The sequence below is a fragment of the Pristis pectinata genome, chromosome 1, assembly GCF_009764475.1.
Source record: "Pristis pectinata isolate sPriPec2 chromosome 1, sPriPec2.1.pri, whole genome shotgun sequence".
NCBI lineage: Eukaryota > Metazoa > Chordata > Chondrichthyes > Rhinopristiformes > Pristidae > Pristis > Pristis pectinata.
Window position 1 is genome coordinate 72,394,684 of NC_067405.1, and position 13,656 is coordinate 72,408,339.

Consider the following 13,656-nt stretch of genomic DNA (forward strand, 5'->3'; position numbering starts at 1 on the left):
CAGAACCTGTAATTCGTCAGGATTAGATCGGGAGATCTCCCAAGCATGACCACTGTAAACTGTACGAGCATAAGCACAAGCACTGGAATTATTCTTATGAAGCTGTGACTTCACCCTTTCCAATGCAATCTGTTGATCTCACAAGAATAGACTAGGAACAGGGCATGCAAGTTGCAATCATCCTCAGCTCCACTGGTTTATGCATTTTCTATGTATTCTTAAAAATATTTTTGCATTTAAACTTAGTAAGTCCATTATATATAACAGACACAGAAAAAATGTATGAACAAAAATTATTTCAATATCTTTGCTTAACAAAATGCAAGTTTTTGTACTCATCAAATCCTTGAGAACAGCATGGGGAAGATCTCCTCACCTTCTGCATCCCATGCAGGGTACTTTCTGACTGGTGGCTAATGCATGGTTTAAAAACAAGTGGCACTTCAACCACTGCCTCAAGGGTTCTTCTGCCTACCACAGAAAAGATGTGACAGAACAGAAGATGGATCTATAGTTCATTTGAGATGTCCAGAGTCCTCATAATTTTAAAAAAAACTACAAGGGACAGGATCAAATCCTGCAAGTTCCCAGTAATTCATGTTGATGGAAAAGACATATGGCAAGATGCATACCAAAATGGTAAATTGAGATGTAGGCTGGATAATAGCATTTTTAATCCAAATCAAAAGGGATGAACTTTGCTCTTCCTCTCCAAATGCAAATCTTAATAGCAACATTTCCTTCAAAAAGAAACATATTTGATTTTTTTTGTTGCTAATCAGGTTGATTCCCAACTGGCTCAAAGGATTCTGTCAACATCACACTAAAACTACACCTCAGAAGCTACTGCACAATTCAGATAATTTTTCATGTTTTCCACTGAAAATTTCAGTTGGAAAGAGATGTTAAGAGATAAAGTACCAAAAGAGATAGCTGATGTTCAGCTCTAGCCAGAATGAGAAAGATCACAGGTAAAGAAATATTACTGGAAAAATCATCAGGATTAAAATCAGAAAGTGCCCAATAAGGTCTACATTCTAAGATTTTGAAAAGGGTGGCTACACAAGATAATGATGTGTTTGTTTGGACTTTCCAGAATACCTTAGAACCTGAAACATTCCACGTGGATTGAAAAATAGCAAATGTAAGCCCACTATTAAAGAAGGGCGACTTATAGGGCAGTTCACTTCACGTGAAGAAAAAATGCAAGAATTTTTAAAACAAAAATATTCAGGATATGGCGACGAAGCAGTTAGAAAATCATCTTATGATTAGGCATAGTCGGTATAGATTTATGAAAGAAAGATGGAGTTTGACAAATCTATTGGTGTTTTCAGAAGTTGTAATTAACAGGGTGGGTATATTTTGATTTTCAAAAGAAACATTCAATAAGGAACCACAGATTATTACACAAAAGTATGGTATTCAGGCCATATCTTAGCATGGATGGTTATTGGTTAATGAACAAAAATAATACAGACAATTCATTTTTGGATGAAACTTTTTTTGACTCTGTTTTACCTGTCTCCATAGATGCAGCCTGACCACCTAAGAATTACAACATTTTCTGGTTATATTTTAGTTTTCCAACATCTGCAATATTTTGCTTTTAGTCACTTCAGATTAGCAGACTATAACTAGTTTGTTGCCAAAAGGTTCAATGATTGGGCCTCCACTATTTACAATCCACAGCAATGATTGAGAAGAGAGTATAGCTTATAATGTATCCAAATTTGCCAATAATGCAAAGCCATGCAGAAAAGTAGACATTGTGAAAGATACAAAGGGACAAGCAAGAATGTGGCAGACAGGATACAGTGTGGAGAACTGTGAAGATGTGCGGAAAACAAAGGGCAGATTGTTTTTAAAAAGGCAAGAAAATAAACATACAAAAATCACAGAACAATTGATATTCAGAGAGGGTATGCAATTAAGAAAGTAAATTTTATGTTAGCCTTTAATACAAAGGAATTGGAGAACAAGAATAAAGAATTCTTCAGTAATTTTACTGGCCTTATTGAGACCACACCTAAGGTATGTATACAGTTTTGGTTTTCTTACCCAAACAATGATATATTTGTCCTCCAGGAAGTGCAGTGAAAGTTTACTAGACTGCTTCTTAGAAGAAGGTTTTCTCTCGCAAGGAGAGACTGAGCATACTTCTATAATCTCAAGGGCTTAGAAAGTATGAGGTAATACAAAATGTTTTAAGAAGCCTGCAGGAAGATTGTCTCCTCCAGTTGTAGAGGTCAAGAACTAGGAGTCATAATAAGGGTATTTAGCCTGTTGGGAGTGAGATGAGACATTTTAAAATCACATAATTGAGAGCCTTTCAAATTCTTGCACTGTGGTTGCTCAGATGTTGAACACTGTCAAGGCAGAAATCAATAGATTTTGGGATATTAACAGGATCAAAGAATATGGGGATGGTGCAGGAAGGCGTGAGGAAGAAGTTCACCAATTAAAGGGGCCTCAATTAATTCCTCTAACTTTAGTTTTATTTTATCAGAAACAATGGAATTGAATGGGATGACAAATTTTTGGGTCAGAATGACATATTCTAATATTCCTATAAGGCAAATTTTCCTGCTTTCCTACTTCCAATTAAAAATTCAAGGGAACAGCGAGCAGGGATATTGCATGAATGAACCAGCAAATTAATACACTTAGTACTGCCCCACAGAGCACCAATTGTTACAGCACTTTTAATTCTCCAGTCTGAGGATTCATAGGTATATTACCCCTGTACTTTAAGAAAGGCATGCGGTCAGACTGTACATCACTGGGAATCTGAGTGCCAGAAATTTGGTGCAAATCCCTGATCTCTCCATTACTTTGTGCTGCTGTGTCAGGAATTAATACATATCCGTTGCTTGTGCAACAGGCTGCCAGCAAGTGCTGTGGCTGCTTAGGGCTCAGATATGGGGCCCAGGGATGCACCCTGGCTAGCACGGTGAGTGAGGGTCATTAATGGGGACCATTTCACGTGTTGATAGATCGCCGGCGGAGACAGCAGTTTTCATCATCTCCAACAAGAGACCGCAAGATCTGGGTGATTGGTCAATACATGAAGCAGTTGCTATTAGTCCCTACTCCATGTGCCAGCTGAGGTGTAGCCCCGAAGCCCAACATCTCACTGCTGAGCAAATGAACTGTTTGCCCCAACCCACTCAACACCAACCCTCCCTGGCAGAGTCTCCACACTGAACTGTCTTTGCTGTGCCAGTGTCAACAGATGGCAGGGTCTAGTACCATATTCCCAGCACAACAATAGGAAGGACAGGGGTTTGCACCAGGTTTCAGTATAGCAACATTGACAGTAATGCCGCTCTATAAATATATTGTTATAATGATCTTCTTTAGTGATGATTCCATCAATGATCTTGTACCTAGGAATAGATCCTGAGCATGATGCAAGGTATCAGTGTATCCTGTTGCATTACATTTGTTCAATTAATCGTGGCACCACCAATGTACTCAAAATAAGTACATAGAAAGTATTAACAACCTGCAGAACCAATGCTAGTGATAATTTTTTTTCTAGAAGTGAAAGGATTGGATACCTGTAAAATAAGAACTTGCTGTTTAGCTCATCTGATTATCCAACCTGTACTTGAGAATCCAGCTTCTTTATGATTTTTTCCCCCTCTATCTGGCAACTACATAATAGGGATCAAATCAATTAGCTTTCAAGAATTTCTTCAACAAGTTATTTCCACCTTACAGGACACTGGAGTTCTTTGGAGTCACTGTTCCCCCAAAGAGTATTTGTGCAAATTCAATTTCGTCCCACATAACTCATTTTTAGCTGCCTCCCTGGCAACCCCTCCAACACATAATCGATCTTTAAAGTGATGCTTTTAGCCTTTTTAATCACTCTTTAATAAGACTGACTAAGAAGGATAAGTAATATTAATCTAACTGCACATCTTTCATCTCAAAGGACTTGCATAGCACCTTTCAAAATCTCAGGTCATCCCATGTGGCTTTACACATAGTTATGTACATTTGAAGCAAAGTTGCATTAGTGATAATGTTTCAAGAATACTTTATTAGGATTGTGATCTCACACACAGTCCACACATGCACACAGATGTTTTGTAAATTTCTTCTTACTACCCCCATGAATGCATTGATTTCACTTAATTTTTAAAATGGTTGCCACCAACTCTGTGTTCAATGTTGGATTAATGACTTGATGCCAGGTTCCAGTTTGGCTTATCATGAGCATCAGGTGGCTTCATTTTGCTAAAGGAAATCTTTTTACTTTATCTGGCTTTTTTGTTGGATGCAATTGAAATCGACTAATTGAATTGAATTGAATTGACTAACAAATTGAAGACCTGATTTGGTTTACTAATTTTGAAACTTGTTCTGCTCTTCTAGATTTCTCATCACCATTCTTCTGGTATATCAGAATGTCGAACCTTGCTGTAAGCACAAAAGAGTTCTCATCTCCTTAAACAATTGTGCAGTAGGTAGTGCTACTACCTCATAGCTCCATGGACCCAGGTTTGATCCTGACTTCCAGTGCTGTGTGTAGTTTTCGTGTATGCTCATTTCCTCCCACACCCAAGTACATGCTGACTGATAGGTTAATTGACCACTGCAAATTACTCCTGGTGTAGATAGATAGTAGGAGAATCAGAAGGGAGTTAATGGCAATTAGAAAAACTAAGTTACAGGGGAATAAGTGGGGGAATGGGAATGAGGAGTCTATTGAGACCAGCATGGACTCGAATGGATGAGTAACTTCCTTCTACACTGTCTGTAATATGAAAGCATGAGAAACTGGCCTGAAGACTTGCACCTCAAAAAGTGGCAAATCTGGCCTTATGTATACGCCTGCAGGACAGTAGAAGATATCAAATATCTGCAGTGTGATGCACAAAATCTGTACAAAATCAAATATCCTGCAATTTGAAAAGTTAAAAGCAGCTTTATATTCTACCTGGTTTGGTTCGGTTCAAAGTACTGAAGTACAACTTATACTTCCTATTTTCTGCCCATCAGGAGTCATTCTCCAAAGTGAACACACTTGAGTCCACTTGATTGTAAATATTTAAAATATTGAAATATTTATGTTAGCTCTTCTAAGGATTTAATAATCCATGAAATACTAATCTATTTTCAGCAAATGTGATTGACTGCCTATGCAAATCTCTTCTTCACCCCATAAATTTTCTTCCACTAGACAGACCACTATTGTCTCTCAAAGTTCCTAGGAAAAGGATGGGAATAGGAATGAATAAAGTACTTTCCCTACCAAACATTATCAGAATTATTCTCAGTGACTTATGATGTGAAATTTGTAGTTTTGCAGCAGCAGTACAGCACAAGGACATAAAAATCTATAAATAACAAAAATAAATAAATAGTGCAAAAAAAAAGGAATAGTGAGGTAGTGTTCATGGATTGTTCAGAAATCTGATGGTGGAGGGGAATAAGCTGTTCCTGAATCATTGAGTTTGGGTTTTCAGGCTTCTGTATCTCCCCCCCGATGGTAGTAATGTGAAGAGGGCATGTCCGGGATGGTGAGGATCATTAAATGATAGACGCCACCTTCTTGAGGCACTGCCTCTTGAAGATGTCCTCTATGGTGTTGAGGGTTGTGTCTGTGATGCAGCTGGCGGACTCTATAACCTTTTGCAGCTTCTTGCGATCCTGTGCATTGGAGGCTCCATACCAGGCTGTGATGCAACCAGTCAGAATGCTCTCGACCGTACAGCTACAGAAATTTGTAAGTCTTTGGTGACATTCCAAATCTCCTTAAACTTCTAACAAAGTAGAGCCGCTGGTGTGCCTTCTTCGTGATTGCATCAATGTGTTGGGCCCAAGATTGATCCTCCGAGATGTTGACGCCCAGGAAACTGACGCTGCTCACCCTTTCCACCGCTGACCCGTCAGAGAACTGGTGTGTGTTCTCCCGACTTCTCCTTCCTGAAGTCCACAATCAGTTTCTTGGTCTTGCTGACATTGAATGTGAGGTTGTTTTTGCGACATCACTCAACCAGCGGATCTATCTCACTCCTGTACGCCTCCTCATTGCCATCTGAGCTTCTACCAACAACAGTGGTGTCATCGGCGAATTAATAGATGGTGTTTGAGCTGTGCTCAGCCACAGTTATGAGTGTAGAGAGAGTGGAGCAGTGGGTGCCTGTGTCAATAGTCAGCGAGGAGGAAATGTCTTGCTGATCCACATTGGTACTGTAACCTAACTACCCTCTGTAAGGAAGTTTATTTTCTCCTTCAATGATCCCCTCATTTAAACTAATCCATGAAATAAAGCAATTTATATTTAGGGCATAACTAAGCAACTGAACAGTAAGGAAGTTCTTTCTATTACGCCACCCCTGCTGCCCTGCGAGACATGGGCTTCAAAACAGGATGCCAAACAACCAGATTCTTCAACAAGAAATGGATTGCTATCTGTCTGTTTATAAAGAACATTATCAGGAACAGAATGAGCCAAATGGCCTCCTCCTCCATCATAACATTTCAAATTCCTTCATGGCCTTGCCCCCTCCTTATTTCTAAAGTTGTTTCAGCTCTACAACCTTCCAAGAACTCCACAATCTTACAACTCTGACCCTAATGTTTATTACTTCACCACTGGTAAAAAATAACCTTTCATTACATTAAAAGGTGCAAGTTGTTGTCACTGAAAGGAATTCATTATCCTTGGGTTTAATTTAAACTCATTATTGACAATGGTTTAAGACAGTATCATGGTTCTACAAGGTTACTGTGCGAGGAAAGTACATAAGAGGGTTTGGAACCCACAGCAATGCCCTAGACAATGTGAACATTTTTAAAATTAGAAGTGGAAACTTGCGAAGTCCTAGCTTGTTGTGAATGTACCATTGGAGAAAAAACTTTCTGATAAAAATCACACAAATGAGTTACAAGATAGCACAAGATAATTAATGGGCCCTATAGGAACAGTTTGAAAAACAGTAAGATTACCTGTTCTTTGTGTGATAATAAATTGCAAGGGTAACACTATTAGGAAGAGAAAAACAAAGTTAATTAAAAAAATCTTTAAAACTGTATCTTTATGCAAACTAAAATACAAGCTTACATTATCAATAGTTTACGAATACAATTTTCCATCATCTCTTATCACTAACAGTCCAATGGCCAAAAACAAACACTGCCAGGATAGAGACCATGCCAGATTTTAGATTTTCCAAGATGTTGAAAAACGTAAAAATAAAGTTTGAAGAGAAAGGCGAGAAGTTCTTTTTATATATACTAATTGAATATTCTTACTGCTCATTTGGAAAGTAAGGTTGGGTGTTTTAGGCTAGATTGGTCAACTTAGAACTAGACCAACACAGCATCATAAGCAAATGTGTAAAGTCAGAGAACTAGAGGCCGTCTTGTGCCAATTTCCCAAAGAAAACAGCAATTTCAAAAGATCATTTCATCCTTATCATCAACCTCACCCTCCCAATTTACTCTCAGATTAGACAATCACAGCCTTTTTACTGACCTATGGAGATCTGTACTTGCAAGAAAAAGGAATGGGCTTCAGAGTCAATAGCATGCAAATGGTTTATTTTGCCGACAGAACCAATGTGAAGAATGGCATAGTGCCATCAATTTCTTCATAAATCTGGAAGCAAAAATTGCTTTAAATGGTATGGCCAATTTGCATGCAGCAAATTTCCACAGACGGCAAATTAAGTTAATGAAAAATTGATGGTGTTGGTTAAGGAATAAATGTTGGCCATGAGTTTGAAACTACCCCACCCCCTTCGATTGATACCATGGGATCTTTCAGATCAACTGGAAATGTCTCAGTTTTACATCCTAACCTAATTGCCAATACCTGAACCCCAAATGATGTGCCTACGTAGTTATGTCCTGTTCTTGGCTTTGCTGAGTGTTCTACTTTAATATAGGATCGTTTACTCAGATAATTCACTGAAAGTGCCTGTGCAAGTTGATAAAGTGGTAAAGAAGGCATTTGGCATGCTTGCCTTCAGTGGTCATTGGTAGGGGTGTTGAGTATAAGAGTAAGAAAGTCATGCTGCAGCTACATAAAACTTTAGTCAGACTGCACTTGGAGTATTGTGTGCAGTTCTGGTCACCCCATTATAAGAAGGATGTGGAGATTGTGAAAAGCATGCCCAAAAGGTCATCGAGCACCTTTGCTCCATCCACTGTAACAGCCAGGATCTCCTGATGGCCAGCCATTTTAATTCCACTTCCCATTCCCACAGACATGTCTGTCTACAATCTCCTCTACTGCCAAGAAGTGTCTTGGTAGTCTCCAACCTGACAGCATCAACATCGATTTCTCTAACTTCCAGTAACCACTCCCCTTTGTCTCCCCCTCACCCCCCCCCCCCTTTGTTTTCCCTCTGGCCCCTTTACTCCTCCTCTTTCACCTCCCTCACCTTCACAACCTGTCCATCACCCACACCTTCCTCCCTCTGGTTCCCCACCACCTCCTAATCTGATAGGAGAGGACAGTAGACCATGGAACATATTCCATGGTCCACTCTCCTCTCCTCAGATTCCATCTTCTTCAGCCCTTTGCCTCTTCCACCTATCACCTCTCAGCTTCTCACATCATTCCCACTACCCCCACCCACCTCCCCCCCTCACCTGGATTCACCTATCACCCACCAGCTTGTGCTCCTCTCCCTCTCTCTGCCCTTTCATTCTGGCTTCTGCCCTCTTTCTTTCCAGTCCTAATGAAGGGGGCTCGGCCCAAAACGTCGACTGTTCATTTCCCTCCAAATGCTGCCTGACCCACTGAGTTCCTCCAGCATTTTTGTGTGTTATGCAGAAGGTTTACCAGGATGCTGCCTGGATTAGAGCATTTGAGCTATAAGGAAAGGTTGGACAAATTTGGGTTGTTCTCCCTAGAGTGTCGGAGGCTAAGGGGAGACCTGATAGAGGTTTTTAAAATTATGAGAGACATAGATAAGGTAGACAGACCCTTTTCCCGGGGTAGAGATGCCAAATACTAGAGGACATGCTTTTAAGGTTTATTTCTGGGGGGCTGGGAAGAGCTTAAAGGCAGTGTGAGGGGCAAGCTTTTTTTGTATATACACACAGAGAGTGGTAGGTACTTGGAATGGGTTACCGGGGTAGTAGAAGAAGCAGGCAGTTTGATGGAGTTTAAGAGGCTTTTAGATAGACACATGAATATGAAAGGACTGGAGGGATATGGGTGATACACAGGAAAAGGAGATTTAGTATCAATTGGCAGTGGGCCGAATGGCCTGTCCAGAGCTGTACTGTTCTATGTTAATTGGAATTTAAAAGATTATTAGTCAAAAAAAAAACTAGAGGCTATACTACTCCAAACTTAGGCAAACAAAGAAACCTAAAACAAAAACAAACCGCTAGAGGAATTCAGCAGGTCAAGCAGCATCTGATGCAGGTTAGGATTAGGATTTGGTCCTGGTCCTGATGCAGGGTCTTGACCCAAAACATCGACAATTCTTTTCCTCCCCATGGATCCTGCTCAAGACGCTGAGTTCCTCCAGCAGTTTGCTTTTTGTTCCCGATTCCAGCACCTGCAGGTCTCGTGTCTCCAACCAAAGAAACTTGACTGGTTACATCTGCTTTAAACCTAGCCTGACCAAAAATGAAATCTGTTGATTATCCTACCATTTAATTGTGCTTTTCAGGTTGGGTTGGCTTACAGTGCTGTCATCAATAAATATCGTTGAACATGAGCTGTATTTTTTACTGAGTTGACCAGGAGATACCTGTATAAAATAAAATGAAATCACCGTCTAAATACTTTTAACATAGTAACACAATAAGTCAGTGTACCAATTATATAAACAAGGGTATACCTTAAGAGTTTACATCTGCATCATAACTAGTTGATATTATGCAACTCTATAGCATATTACACAACACTGTGATCCAACTGACTACTTTAATATTTCCTTATGTGGCGAAAAACCCCAAATCATATACACCTTACAAACCACCCCTGGTTTGCTGTAGTTTTTAAATCAGAACGTCATCCTTATAAGCAGATTACATAAATGTGAATTTAACACTGCTCTAGAACTGCAGCAGTACCAAGAGGTTAAATAGTACATAGTTAAAATAGAGAGATTGAGCTGGAACTCTGATCTGGATCATTGTGACCAACTTTAAATACTTTATGCTCCCATCTTTACTTGCAGAGTGTCCTCATATGATGGTTTCACATGGAAAGAAACACCACAGTAACCCACAAAAGAATCAAGGTTCAATGTGGCGAATCTCCCAAAGAAAAAAAGGTAAACAACCAGTTCACAAATCTCTTCAAATGTTTGTTCTCAAACCATAAGGAAATGAGCTGTAATATCTTACGTGAATCACTACAAATAATTTAGAGAATTTATGATTGTCTAAACATTTGTGCATTATTCCTTAGTCTACATTCCATACTGCTGGGATTAGCACAGCATCTTGAATTAAAGATTTAATCTGGACACTACTGTGAGGAACCCAGAGAAAAAGAAGTGCATGAACAATGAGAGAGACAAGTTCTGTTTTCCTAATTTTCTTGAAGAATTTATAAATATAATTGTCAATGAGAAAATAAGCTGTATAATGGAACAGAAGGCTTGAGTTCACACAATGAAACCACGAGGAATAGATGACCTTGTTTGTCCATGTTGCTGGTCTCCCAATACATTTCAAATCCAAGTCCAACCTGCTCTGGATTGTTTTTTGGAGCAATGCACAAGTATCCATCCAGAGAGCTATAAACTTGAGTTACTTACAAGCAGTTTTGGAGGAAAAAAAAATGCCATCACACTCACATTAAATACTTAAGTTACTAAACAATATTAAATTCTAAATGTGGTTTCTTCCAATACTGAGAAGTGGAAACATGAGAAATATAGGGCCAGATGACTCATCAGTTCTCATACAATAGTCAAGATGGTGGTGGCTGATTTTATACAAATTTTATATTCTATCCAAGACTTTTTATTTTCTGATAGCTACTTTTACAGTTCATTTAGGATCTTGGGAGACTTTAAATCTTATGCTCTCCTTTCCTGAAAGTGTAAAGTCTTGCTGCTGGGATACAGTTACACCAGCGCAAACTACCCTCTGCTTTCACATTAAAGGGTGCCCTTAATATATCAACAACAACTTGCACTTTTAATATAATAAAATTTCCCAAGAAGCTTCAGAGGAACGCATCAGATAAATATTTGATGACAAGCTGGGAAGAGATTGGGCAAGGAGACCAAAAGTTGGATCAATCAAATTTTAGGGAGCATCTCAAATGAAGGGAGATACAGGGATGCTCTGTATGTGCTGTTTGATTTAAGCACTTCCAGCACTTTTCTTTTGGAAATAGGGGTTTAAGGTGATGTTTCCAGAGCTGAGGGACAAGTCACCTCATGACATCCCTGCCACTGCAGAGGGCAGAGTTTGAATAATGGAAAGTTAATAGCCTGATGGTAACAGAAATGGGGTGAAGCTGTATTATATGCAGAGCTATCAAGTCTGGACTGATTCTGCCACTGGCCAACACATGCTCTTTTAAGCTTGTATCACTGTGAAGTGGCTAAAATCAACAGATTAGTTCATTATTCTCCACTTGTCATTTAGGGATACTTTGAGGCAGTGGCATCATTGCCAAAAAATTCTTGATTATAAACAGCAGAGGTAAAAAGATTTGCACTTAAATGCTGCCTTTTATTACTTTAGAATGCCCAGAAGTGGTTTATGGCCAATGCAATAGTCACTTTGTAATGGAGGAAACACAGTAGCCAATTTGTACAACACAATGTCTGGCAAACAGCAGTGATATTCACCAGATAATCTGTTTGTAGTTATGTTGCTTAGCGAATGATATTAGCCAGGATGGTAGGTTACACCAGCGCGAATTTCCCAGTTCTTCAAAATAGTGTTGTGGGGTCCTTTTTATCCTCAGTATTGCAGTAGGAGAGCTAAGTCATTCTGGTCTATTTAGTTTTGAATATTTTGCTTTTGCATTATTTAAACTGATGACATTAAGAAACTAATCCTATGAACATGCAGTGTCAGGCTATGACATTTTAGTTGGAACAATTGTGATCAATATAATGCATGACCATTTCTGAAGCAACCTGCTCCCACTACAACTGAGCATATACTTTTGAGCTCAAAACCTGATGGATCTACATTGATGTCATTATTGGCTGTGAAAGATTAAAAATCCAAATTACAGCATCTAGTGGCTGGAGAATTATTACTACATCTCCCAATAAAACCAGAGTAATTTCTCCAGAAAAATGTAAAGGATAAATGTATAAATTATGCATCTAAAATCGATGTCAGTCATTTACAGCAGAGTGGTTACCAAGGTTTATTGATGAACAAACTGCCTATTTGCCTCCATTCTGGCTGGTCATAGCATTCTCATTATATGCTGTCTTTTTGGGATAATGGGCCGGATCATCCAACTTGACTGACTTTGGCAGGCTGACTTCATGGTGACCTGAATCAGTGACCTGCCTCGTGAATGCTGACAACATCAACATTTCCCACTCCCAAATGCCTGTTATTCCAACTTTTGCAAAAAAAACCTGAATGCAAAGGTGTCACAGGTCTCTTCCAGCAACAAATGCAAGTGGATTCAATCAATATCATTAATAACAATTAAAATATTCCTGATCATTCCAAAAGGTATGTAACATGCACACCTGAACAAAATATTAAATAATCCTCGCCTACTCTTTTTGCTTTTTATTTAAGCTATCATTTCAAAAACAATTGACAGTTTAATTTAGACTAGGGGATGTTTATCAAGGGAAATGAAAATATCTTTGATGGAACCAGAGCTTAATATTTGGCAGGTTACTTGACCTATTTCTGAAAGAACTAACTTCCTTTCAAGGAATGAAATAATAATTTCATGGGCTATTTTAGTCTAAATCAAAAACCGTTGCAATATTATTCCTAGAGCTAAAATAATCTTGTGTGCAATATGAAAACACCAGCCCTTTCAATTCCTCCCTTCCCATCATCCATGACACAAATAGCACCATTAGGTAAAAGGTACTATTAGGCATGTTTCCTACAATGCAACCATATCTGCAATTCTGAAGTATTTCAATTGTTACAGAATTAAGGGACATCATAAAGACATAAAAAATGCAGCATTACTTGATGCAAAAGACATCAAGGAGTATGGGGAGATAGCAAGATATATGTTATAGAGACAGAGGATCAGGCATGATCTACTGAGTGATGAAGCAGGCTCAAAAAGGCTAAGTTGCTACTCCTGCTCCTATTTCCTATGTTTCTTTCAGAATTTTTTTTTAAATAATAGTAATATGAGTGGTCCAAAAGGATGGATACTGCACTGTTGTATCTGGGATCAGATGTTGAATTATTGATGGAAATCTTCTCTCTCTGATTACCTACAAGATGTTATGTTTAATAATTCTCGATATCCTCATGCAAGACACCTTGTTTAAGAAGGAAAATAGGGATAATCCAGGAAATTATAGGCCGGTGATCCTCACATCAGTGGTAGGGAAGCTACTGGAGAGGATTCTTAGGGATAGGACTTACGTGCATCTAGAAAAACATGGCCTGATTATGGTCAGCATGTCTTGTGCTGAGTGTTTTGAGGAGTTAACTAAGGCAACTGATGAGGATAGGGCAATGAATGTTGTCTGTGTGGATTTT

At 38.9% G+C, this 13,656-nt stretch overlaps 1 protein-coding gene across 5 annotated transcripts in view; it reads right to left on the reverse strand.

Moving 5' to 3' along the window:
- Nucleotides 1-13,656, reverse strand: part of ccnyl1 (cyclin Y-like 1) — a 63,769-nt gene that overhangs the window by 25,982 nt on the left and 24,131 nt on the right. For all 5 annotated transcript variants that reach the window (XM_052028857.1, XM_052028873.1, XM_052028864.1 and 2 more), the window contains 2 exons: nucleotides 9,631-9,731; nucleotides 6,967-7,002 (listed from right to left, as the gene is read on the reverse strand). In XM_052028857.1, coding sequence (XP_051884817.1) covers nucleotides 6,967-7,002; nucleotides 9,631-9,731 — 137 coding nt within the window. The remainder of the gene's footprint in view (nucleotides 1-6,966; nucleotides 7,003-9,630; nucleotides 9,732-13,656) is intronic.